The sequence below is a fragment of the Athene noctua genome, chromosome 16 (genome assembly GCF_965140245.1).
Source record: "Athene noctua chromosome 16, bAthNoc1.hap1.1, whole genome shotgun sequence".
Classification (NCBI taxonomy): Eukaryota; Metazoa; Chordata; class Aves; order Strigiformes; family Strigidae; genus Athene; species Athene noctua.
The window spans coordinates 6196644-6208059 of NC_134052.1; the positions used below are offsets into that span (position 1 = coordinate 6196644).

At 48.2% G+C, this 11416-nt stretch overlaps 2 protein-coding genes across 2 annotated transcripts in view; one reads left to right on the forward strand and one right to left on the reverse strand.

Annotated features, from left to right (window-relative positions):
- The window catches only part of STK4 (serine/threonine kinase 4), a 48197-nt gene extending 43668 nt beyond the window's left edge, over window positions 1-4529 (reverse strand). Inside the window, exons 1-3 of the mRNA XM_074920040.1 lie at window positions 4411-4529; window positions 1692-1772; window positions 747-875 (exon numbers count right to left, since the gene is read on the reverse strand). Of these exons, the coding sequence (XP_074776141.1) occupies window positions 747-875; window positions 1692-1772; window positions 4411-4442 (242 nt within the window). The 5' untranslated portion in view covers window positions 4443-4529. The remainder of the gene's footprint in view (window positions 1-746; window positions 876-1691; window positions 1773-4410) is intronic.
- Window positions 4530-4587: 58 nt separating this feature from the next.
- TOMM34 (translocase of outer mitochondrial membrane 34) lies at window positions 4588-8802 on the forward strand. The gene is made up of 7 exons (XM_074920041.1): window positions 4588-4731; window positions 4816-4915; window positions 5081-5233; window positions 5878-6038; window positions 6301-6445; window positions 7139-7265; window positions 7765-8802. The coding sequence occupies exons 1-7, from the start codon at window positions 4614-4616 to the stop codon at window positions 7861-7863; spliced, it is 903 nt and encodes a 300-aa protein (XP_074776142.1). The 5' UTR covers window positions 4588-4613; the 3' UTR covers window positions 7864-8802.
- The last annotated feature ends 2614 nt before the right edge of the window (window positions 8803-11416 follow it).

An 11416-nucleotide genomic window follows, 5' to 3' on the forward strand; every position in this document is an offset into this window, starting at 1 on the left:
TCTGTGCCCATGAGCTCTTCACTACCTAAATTATTACACCACCTTTTCCCGTAAGAAACATGCAAAGACAACCTCGAAAGCGAACCATGAGGCCACAGAGCTGCCAGCAGGGGGCAGCTTCCGGGGATATTCAGCATATTCCGGGGATGCTCAGACCAGCAGACACCTTGTGCCACACTAGAACTTGCACAGGCAGAAAGGGGCAGGGAAGGACAGTTCTGCCACCCAAGCAGATGACAGCACGTAGGTTACGCACATGCAAGAGCAGTCATGCATTAGTGCTCTCATCCATGCATGCCCTTTAAAAACAAACAAAACCCCCCTTCTAGCTGTTTTCTATGTCCATACCAAAATTTGCTTAGAAGTCATTACCCCTTTGGGGATGGAAACTGCTGTTCTAGCACACAATCAAGTTGCCACTGTTCTACAAGTGACGGCGCACGGGGAGAACCTCAGTAACTGCTCACACGCTCGGCTCTCTGCTGGCAGCCAGTGCACGGTTATTCATCTTAGCTTAATGCTCTCTTGTTGCAAGCTAAATTTTTGTTGTCTTACCTTTGCTTGGATTAACACTACCCAAATGGTCACTTAACATGACTCAGCTGATACGAGGTAACTTGATCGTACAAGTCCAGCCTTTTAAAAAACATTTAAGGCAACATCATGGCTTTTATTTGATTAAATGCCAGATCATAGACATTATCGGTACGTAAAGAAAAGTAATGGGGTTTGCAGTGTACATTTACCTGTCACATTGCTGCATTATGGATATTTCCTTTATAATCTCTTGCAGGTCAGATTCCACAGGAACTTGTTTAATTGCAACAACTTGACCCGTTTCTTTATGAATGGCTTTGAACACACTGCCATAGGAGCTATGAAACACAATATTAAATAAACATTGAATACAATAACTCTTTAAAAATGCAAGTGTTATGTTTTTGATTTCTGCAAGTGCAGCCATCAGGTAAAAAATAAACTATCCTCCTGCTAAAAATATTTTGCATTTTAATGTAAACAATCAGTCCACTAGTTTCTAAACACTGTAATAATACTAGTAAGTCACAGCACACTGAGGAGGTCAGAAGTGAGCCAACCATCATTACACTGCCCATAGCTTTGGAATGGCCTTTTACACAAATACAATTCTCTCTTTTTTTCAGCATACAGTACCAGCATCAGTAAGAACTATAGCTCTGGTCAGAGAGGTTTGCTTGTTCTTGTCAGACATTATCTGTCTTATTTCCAGCTTCTTTACTTATAGCAGCCAGGCAGATTTCCAACGCAGTTTCTTCAAATTAACTGCTTAAGAAGGCAAGCATGTCACTCACTGAGAGTTCCCATGCTGCTCTGCCTTGCCAAGTGGCACACTCGTCTGCAAGAAGTACCAGGGAAGAACTACAAAAACCTCGAGTTCCCACAAAGCCCTATCAACTCCAGATTGGGATTTTTCAATAATGTTTTAACTCCCTCCTGGAATGTCACATGCTACTGTTTGGATTAAGATATGGTACTCTTGGGAAACAAATTCTTTTTTCTGTTACTAACAAAACACTGGCACTGTATTAGCACACACCTTTGCAGTAATAGGGAAAAAGTGAAAAAAATCAAGAGACCACCAAACACGCACCCATTACATAGATTTATCCTTAGAGAAATGTACACTGGGCACACTGGAATAGAACACATACCCTTCTCCAAGCTTCTCCAATACATCGAATACTTCTTCAGGTTGTTTGGTTAAACTGTCTTCATCTAACTTCTTCAGCTGCCTGTATATGTAAGAATAGAGAAACTATTACAGTTAACTTTATGGCAGTTTGGGCTTTGTTGAAACAGAAGAATAAATAGCACCGCTCAAACGTATGCAAGGCTTAGCATGAAGTAAACTGGTTATGAAGTAACTTTATTTCACCTTACCAGGAAACCAAATATTATTAGAATCCAATAGCAAAAGAGGACAGAAAAAAATAACAGAATTTGATCATGCACACAAATCTACAGTTCATCTTGGTGGAAACACATCTCAGAATCTATACACTGATGGTCAATCCCAACACAGCACTGCAAAGTCTTGTAGCTATTGAACATATCTGCTTAAGTTCAACACCTTGTGCAGTAGGATATATACTAAGGCCATGCAAAAAGGAATATCATCTTCCCTGACACCTTAGAGTATATGTGGAATACATTTGTTGGGAGGAAGGAGGCAATACTGATCTCACTTGTACATTTTTAACATCAGAAGTTCAGATCTTGACTTTGCAGGCCTGGACATATACTACAAAAATTCTAGGGGGGGGGGGGGAGGGCAGGGGGAGAAAGGAAACTGGTATCAGACTCTTTTAGGAGTCCATCCCTCTTAAATGCATTGCTAATAAGTCAGCTGAAATATTTCCTAGGAAAAAAAAAAAAAGCTATGCCCTACGGTCCTTCACTTTGCCCCCCTCGCCCCTAGTACAACTTTCAGGGAGATTCTGCACACAATGCAACAAGGTCAACTGTGTTTCTTTCAGTCTACCTCTACCATAGCAGTATACCAAGAAACCTCCTGAAATAGCAAAGGACTACATAAAAAAAAAACAGTTCTGAAAAAGTATTTTACTGTTGAGCAAACAATATCTAATAGCCCACAAACAAGTGCTCTTTCATTTTCACATGAAGTAAAAAAAATCTGAAACAACAACAAAACCCACAAAAACCATCCAAACAAAAAAACCTCTAAACTCCCCAAACCAGCTCATACAAGTTTTTGAAACACAGAAACTTATTAGTCTCGGAGTTTTCAGAACTTACTGGTCTCACAGGGAGCAGTGTTTAAAATGAAACAAGCGTGGTCACCTGCAGCTGCAAATTACTACTCAAAGTTCTTACTGCTACTCTTAAAGATCATGACTTCAGTCACTGGCATGCTAATTTTGATACTAAATATGTAATTTTTTTCCCCAGTTTCATCAGAAACAGAGTGAGAAACCACTCACTGATCCCTGGCTATTATGTTTATGCACAAAGGCCATAGAGGAGGAGCAGCTCATGCATGGAGCACATACAATGGCTTCCTGAAGCAAAGGAAACATAAAAAAGCAGACTCAGGAAGTGGTGAAATACTGAAAGTAGTCACTAGCTTCCCTGCAAAGATAAGCATTAACCAACAGAGTGATACTTGTCCTTGTAAAAATGAGGAGAGTGTAGGAAGAGCAGAAAAAAGTATATATATATATATGTATCAGTGACCACACAAGCCACCACTCCAAGGAGCCTAAGAAGTGGCAATGTAAGAGGCAGACCCTTCTTGTTGAAGTGAAGTTGAGGCCTAAACTTTATTTAAAAAAAAAAAGGCTTTTCATGCACCCAAACATAACAACCAGACAACTACTGTGCTTACATCTGACTACCACATTTCTGCTATAATCCAAGAGTACGCAATTAGTTTGCACTGTCCCGTTTGTCCAGCGCACTCGCTGCTGCCGAAGGTGTGTTTTCACTGTATGTTTACACAACACGGATATAACAGCAACACAAAAATAATCTCACACAAGTTGTTATTCAGATCTAACCTCAATCACCTTCCAGTTAAACACTGGCACAAGCAATTATATTATAAAAATAGACTTTTTAATAGAAGGTGCATTGCTGGTTTATTTAACAAAAAAAGACGATCCCACTGAAGACCAGAGCCGGCAGCTTCCTTTGTTCGCTGCCGAAGGCGCTCTTCGGGAGCCGCCTGCCCGCCGCCGGTAACACCCTGACAGGCGGCCGCGGGTCTCCCAGCGCCTCCCCGCAGGCTGCCCGGCCGCAGCCCGCCCCTCGGCGCCGGCGGCTCACGGCTCCGCTCGCCGCTCGCCCCGAAGCCCCTCCATGAATCGGGCTCGCACCTCAGCGCCGCGGCCGGGCCCAGCGCGGGGCGGCGGGAGCGCCCGCGGGTTGTGCCGAGGCGGGGCCGGCCCCGGGTTCGCAAACCTGCGCAAAACCCGCCCAAAGCGGGACGGAAGAATAAGTTACCAGGAGCTTTGTCACGGCACGGATCAGCACCCCCTCGGTACGGCCACGTTAACCGGTGTGAGCGTCCGCAGGCTCCGATATGTCGGTTTAAGCCACTTTTCTACCACCCGAGCTCGGTGCTGTCACAGCACGGACACACCGGCGCTGCTCGGTTCGTCGCGCTGCGGAGCGACCGACACCACCGGCCCCGCGTCCCCGGCACTCCTCCCGCCGCTGCCCGCCGGCTCGGAGCGGCGAAGGGGCAGAGTCCGGCGCGGCTTGCCCAGCCCTCCCCCGCTCCCACCGGCGCCGGGCCCCGCGCCGACACACCTCCTGCCCGGGGGGCGCCCGCCACCCCCGAGAAAGCCCACGAGGGCCGGCCCGCGGCAGCCCCGCTCCCCGCACGGGTACAGCTCCCCCGCCACTCACCGGCGCGGGTGCCGCAGCTGCACCGTCTCCATGGCGCTGGGGCGGGCCGGTCGCTCCCTCACTCCTCCATGACAGCCCCGCGCCGCCGCTTCCGCCCGCCGCCGGAAGCCCGCGGGGAGAGCCCGACCGAGGGGGCGCGGCCTGCGCTGGCCCCGCCCATCGGCGCGGCGGGGCGTGGCCTCCCCGGGCCGGCCGGCAGCGCCATGGCCGCCGCCTCCCCCAGCGCGCTGCGCCGGGCCGGTAACGAGGAGTTCCGCCGCGGGCAGTACGGGCCGGCCGCCGCGCTCTACACCCGCGCCCTGGCGCTGCTGGAGGCCGCAGGTACGGCGCGTCCCGGGCTGGGCTGGGCTGGGCTGGGCGGGCGGGCCCCGGCTGAGCCCCTCTCCTGCTTGTGTCCCGGCGCAGGGGATCCCGCCGCCGAGGAGCGGAGCGTTCTGCTGGCCAACCGCGCCGCCTGCCACCTCAAGGAGGGCGCCTGCGGCCTCTGCGTCGCCGACTGCACCGGGTGAGCGGGGCCGGCGGGACCCGGCGGGCTTGCCCACCGTTAGGTTATGGTGGGAGGCGAGGCGGGGCCGGGAGAGGGCTCCAGCCGCCCCTCTTCTCTCCCCGCGAAGCGCCCCGGGCTCACGCCGCCGCGGGCGGTTCTCTCTCTCTCTCCCGTCTGTCGCAGCGCCCTCGACCTGGTCCCGTTCGGGATCAAACCCCTCCTCAGGCGGGCCGCGGCCTACGAGGCCCTGGAGCGCTACCCGCTGGCCTACGTGGACTACAAGACCGCGCTGCAGGTGGACTGCTCCGTGCAGGCAGCACACGACGGCGTCAACAGGTAACGCTGCCCGCGGGGAACACCCGAAGGCTTGGCGGTGGAGCAGCTCGGGCAGCGGCCTCGGCGAGCTTTGCGTTGTTCCTGCAGCCGTGGCAGGAGCAAGCCGGGTCCCATGCACACAAATGAAGTAGCCGAGGCCTCTGATGCTTCGTGCAAGGCCTGGCCATATTGCCTTTGTCTGCTAGTGCCCTTAGCTCCTTTCAAGATGCTGGTTGAGGGCTGGGAGTTAATTCCCTGGGACTGGTTCTGCTTTGCTCAATGCCTGGTTTAAAGGAAATAATAAATTACAAGTACCAGTACCCTATCCTTTAAGCCTCCCTATGCTGACTGGGTTTACAGGCTCTCTTCCTGGAGCTACCCACTTCACTCCATCATTTGCCAGACTGAGGAGCAACACTCATCTCTTGCTCACCTGAGCACTGACAGTCCCAGCCTTTGCCCTGTGATAGTTTTAGCACTGATGGCTTAAAGAAGGTCCTTTCTCTAATGTCCTGTCTCTAGAAGGAACTTAGTTTAGATGCATGTTAAGGGGTTAGTGGAGAGGTGCTCTCCTCAATACATGATCCAGGTTAAAAAGTGACTCTACTGGCTACTGCATGGCCCATCAGCCACCTGCTGGGGTGACTGGCAGCCGTCTCTTCCAGGATGACTAAAGCTCTGCTGGAGAAGGATGGTGTGAACTGGCGCCAGAAGCTCCCACCTATCCCCACAGTCCCCATCTCTGCCCAGACAAGATGGAGCGTTCCTTCTGCCGCAGCCCCTGGGGCAAACACTCCTCCTGCAACTGCACCACGGGGACAATCGGGTGAGAGCATGCTCTGGGCTGGGCACAGAGCCCTGCAGCTCAGAAGGGTGATGAAGACAGCTGCCATGCCTGCTTGGCATGTCTGCAGCTAGGGCTGAGACGTGGAGAAACCTGGGCTTGGTTCTGCTGCAGCCTTTTTGGTTGATTCTGGATCCTTTGATGTCCCTGTGTCTCACTTCTGCTATGGGGATATTTCCTTTCTGAGAGGCTGTGCTGATCTTGACAGTTTATTGTGTTCTGTATTCTTTCATGTTGTTTCCAGACCAGACTGCTGCTGGCATGGAGAGAGCTCGAACTCTGAAGGAAGAAGGAAATGAACTTGTAAAGAAAGGAAACCATAAAAAAGCAGTTGAGAAATACAGTGAGAGTTTAAAGCTTAACCAGGAATGCGCGACTTACACCAACAGGTACTACTCAGCTCTTTGCCCAGGTACTTCTTGACCCTGTATAAAAGCCACTGTGGTACTTCAGATAGAGCTCTCTGGTGTTTGCTCCCAAACAAACGAATGAAACAAAAACACCCTCACATGTTCACCCCAAGTGTAGTCTTCCGTGTAGTTTGTTTAACATGTTTTGATCAGGTACTGCAAAAACCCTTGGAGACACTCACCTTAGGGCTGCTAAGGGATTTCTCCCTTTAATGCTTGTCTGCCAGGACTGTCTTATTTGGAGTACTGTCTGCTGCCCCAGGAACCACAAATTGCAGACTGCTGTACTAAAAGACTTCTAAATACTTCTAAAAGATGTAGAAGTACTAAGTTTTATAGTACTTCTAAGGCACTTGAGCAAGCAGAGCATGTTCTGGAATGGTAGGTAGGAACCTGCATCCTTGAAGTGCTGCTGGTTCTTAGCTTGAAAGCAGATAAATCCTTTTTTTTTTTTTTTTTTTTTCAAACTGAAAAACTGTATCCTTTCTTCCCTCTTTATAAGTAAACCAAACTTGAGCTCAAGAAGTAAGATGAAAATGTATGGGGATAAGGACTGGTTTTAGAGTCCACCTTTGTGCTGCACTGGGTTTAGCTGAGATCTTACTATATGTATATTGCAGCAGTAGATGCTGCCTTTAGCCAGAGGTCTCTAACCGGGTGTCTGTATTGCAGAGCTCTCTGTTACCTGGCTCTGAAGCAATACAAGGAAGCAGTACAGGACTGCTCGGAAGCTCTGAGGTTAGATCCTAAAAATGTTAAGGCACTCTACAGACGTGCTCAAGCACTTAAAGAACTGAAGGTAAGTAAGGAGTTCTTGAACTGTTCACGCATGATCGGGGCCAGAGATGCCCTTTAGAACTTGTTTCTGTGCTAGACAGCATCTGCTATCAGATAGCTGAGGCCTGTATGGACTTAGTGACACAAAAAACATCCCCTATTTGCTGTTTGGATCTCCTGAGTTTCTCAGCATCAGGTTGTGTTTCTAGAGATGGTGAAAGCAGCTACATGTTGTGTTGAGCTTTATTTTTTTATGTCTGCCAAGAGATTCTGTAGATAGTACTAGATAGTACTAGATGACCTATTGCATTGGTTTTAGACTCAGAATCCACTTGAGTGATGAAATTGTCTTCTCAGCCCTAGTTTAAGCATGTTTTAGAACAGCTACATTGATGCCAGTGCTTAAGCAATTATAGAGGGAGTCACAGGCTTAGTTGTGTTGCCTTTGCCTCTGTTCTTTGGTAGTAATTCTACAGCCTTAGACTGAATTTTTAATGCACTTAAAAATATTCTCCTTCTAGGATTACAAATCAAGTATCGCCGATATCAAGAGCTTGTTGAAAGCTGAACCAAAGAACACCGCTGCACTGAGATTACTGCAAGAACTGAACAGAACCTAGGGTAACCAAGCAACAAGGAAAGCTTTGTTTTCCACTGCACAAGAAAGCTTTTTCCCTTCTGATATTGTTACAGGGACCAATCTTAATGCAGGATCGGTATTGAAATCTATCTTCTACTGCTGCTGAGATATAACAGGTTCTGTGCTAGCACAATGAATGTTAAGACACACAGTCTGTATCAAACTCTATTATCTGGCTCTAAGATCATTCAGAGTTTTAATACCCCTCCCCAAGAGGCATATAGGTTAACTTCCCTGGTTGAAGTCAACTTGCCTATAACTACTGGCCTCAGGGATGCTTTCCATGTTGGCTAAGATGCATGTGAAGTGGCTATTCTCTTTCTGAAGAGCTACAGAGGTTTTTTTGTCCTTATTCAGGTGACAGTTTTGCTGCGTTTGTGCTGCTATTACTTAAATAAGGTTGCTGCAGGAACTGCTGCAGTTGCCCTAGCACCACATACCATTCTTGTAACAGAACAGTTACTTGCACAGGGCCAAGCTTCTTCCCTCTTCCACTTGATGCCTGCTGGCCCTCAGCTGAGTTTCTGCTGCTTAGTGTGGCTGGGCAGATGTTTACAGTAGCAGCTTTATTTTTAATTATTCTGCACCTTTAAGAAAACAGCAGCAAATTAAGCCAGCCTTGTTACACTGTGCACTACTTCTTTCAGATTCTGGGTGCTTGGGAATTTTACAGTTGTGTTGGGTTTTTTGTTTGTTTTTTAAAAACCACTTTAGCTCTTCTGTGCCTTTTGGAGCAGTTGCTACGGGATGTTACAGGGAGGACGACAGGCAGTAACACCCCAGCTGAAGTCTGGCTTACTACTTCAATGCATGTTTATACTTTGTGATCTTCTTATCTGGTATTGATGGCACTGACGTAAAATGGAGTTGTTCTATGAACTGTTAAAACCAGTTCTCATTAAAGCCATGTTTATTTTCACTTTAGGGCTGTGTTTTTATGTGATGAATGTTATAAGGGAACTAAAACACTTAAACCACTTCATACTGTTCCCCCCACTTTTTGTCAGAGGCCTCCAAGTGCTGCTGTGCAGTGCCTTGCTCTGTCAGACACTGACAGTATGTGGGGTTTCTAACCCTTGCTCAGCCTTGCACTCTACCTGTCCAGAGGTAGAGTGCTTCAACTAGTAAGTCAAGATGCTAAGGAACACTAGACCTGAACCAACCTGCAGTACAGACCAGGAGGCAGCAGCTAGCCCCGAAGTCAGGGGTTCGAATATCTTTGCTTCCCACCTTGCTTCTCCCAGCAGTCTGTTTCAGGCAGGTGCCCCACTGAACTGAATTTAAGCAAGCAGACCCTCTAATGGCATTAAAGACAAAGACTTCTTACACCTTAGCCTGACATTAATTAGCTTTCTGTAGGTCCCAGGACTGTACTCATTCAGCAGTAATGGGCCAGGGCTTGAAGCAGCTCCACCCCAAGGGACACAAATTGCTCCATTTGCTCCACTCCCACTTCTGCTCCATTGATCCTTCAACCAGCACTTGCCCAGGCTCTTAGCAAGTAATTGTGATGGATTTCAGGGTGGGGAAGCACAGGCCAGCAGTACAAGATAAGCAGAGGAAGGTCACAGAATGCAGGAGGAAGACTGGCTTCACTAAGTTAAGAGCTATCCCTTTAACAGCCGTGCTGTTATCTGGAGTGGCAGATACCTGCCCTGTTCAGCTACAACTCATTACAACACCTCTAAGGAGCAGCATTCACCATCTCTTTTCCCTCTCAGCAACAGCAGTGTGCTTTTGTACCTTATCTCCAAGATTTTCCCCAGCAATACCACCAGGTAGACAGATCAAGCACAGCAACAAGACACATTACTTCAAGCTCAGGGCTGCTCCTGTCTCCTGTTCCAGCAGCAGTGCTGCTGTCCACACAGACAGACAAAAGGAGTGCTGTCCACAGGGGCAGCCAGAGAGTGGTTGTCTCTGAGACACACCTTCACCCACCCCTTTCAAAAACCACAGCAGCCATTCCAGACTGAAGACTCCAGATTTGCATTGCTGCTCCTGCCTCAACTCCCTAAAGCCTCAGACTCCCCCAAGGAGTTCAGCCAGGGAGTTACTCAGAAAACTTTCCAGTATCCTACAGGATAACATGGGGATCTAAGCTCCAACTTGACCTTTTCTGAAAAAGGCCTTGGTGCTTGTCTGCATCCTTTTTTAGGCTATTCTGATGTCCCTGTGTTCCTGGGCCCCACCCTGCATACCCTCTAGCTTTACAGCCAGCTACTCCAGCCAAGCCATCTGGCATTGTAGGTGGTGTCCCAAGCACATCCAAACTGCCCTGTTACATCTGAAAAAAGGTTGCAGACAAGCAGAATGAAGTTTACTTCTACAGTTCCATTCCATCTCTTTATATGCATTACACTCATGCAAACACACGTTTTTCTTGTAGAGACAAAGCATAAAAGCTTCCAGCCAGTTACACTTTGGAAGAAGTGACAACTTAAATGAAGGTCCTGTATATTAAGTGGATTAAAGTCCTTTATAAGCATATCACCAAGAAGGAGAATATCTAAATGACGCACAATTCAAGCTGAAGCATCCACCATGAAGAAAATAAATATTTAAGGAGGTCAGAGAAAGAACTGGCAAAGTAAAGGCAAAAAAGAAAGGAATGATGGAAAGCCCCAGGGAAGAGTCCCAGCTGAGCAGAGCAGACACCATGCAGGAGCAAATGTGTAAGCAATTCTATTAAAATGCTGGAAGGAAAACAAGAGGTAGGAGGGATGACTCAGCAGTGAGCTGAAGTGAGAGTATGATACAGCACAGAAGGAAGATTGAGACAGCAACACCAGCACAAGTTGGACAGAAAGAAGGTAGGTGGTGCTGACAGAGGCACGCTCCTGTCAGCACAAGGAAGCAGTCAAGTAAGGTCAATACATCGCTAGTCTCAAGTACCAAGCAGCCTCTAGGGACTGAAATTCCTTTCCTAACTAGGAAGAGCAGAGCATTAAAGCCAAGATGACAACAGCAACACACTCTGGGAGAGGCCCAGAGAGCAGGACACAGTAATAACACGTCCCAGCTATTGCAAGCAGGGAGTGTCCCAGTGGGATATGATGTGGTCATGAATGTTTTCAGGCTCATCAGTGACTCCTTGAAACCACTGGTCACGACCACACATTGGAGAAGCAGCTTCTGATTTACAACTGCTCCACAATACTTCAAAAGCTGGGTCTTGTGCACCACAGACATACACATGGGGTGTGGTGACCAGCAGAAGACACTCGGTGTCAATACTCCTGCCAGTGTACAAGGTCCATTACAAGAGGAGAAACACAGGAAGATGATGCCATTCAAAAGGAAATTAAGACCTGCTACCTAGAAAGGATAAAATCCAGGTAGATCATATGACATTTGCTTCAAGCCATCCTCCTAGAGAGTCAGAAAGGTTGAGGAGAGCCTGTTGTTTGGCAGTTTATTTAATCCTATATGCCCCTTCCCGTCAGCTCTCAGGACTGCCACCCCATCAGCATCACAAGCCTCAAACACTGATTACAGCAGCCTGAGCCATGTCCACCATGTTCTCTCCACCA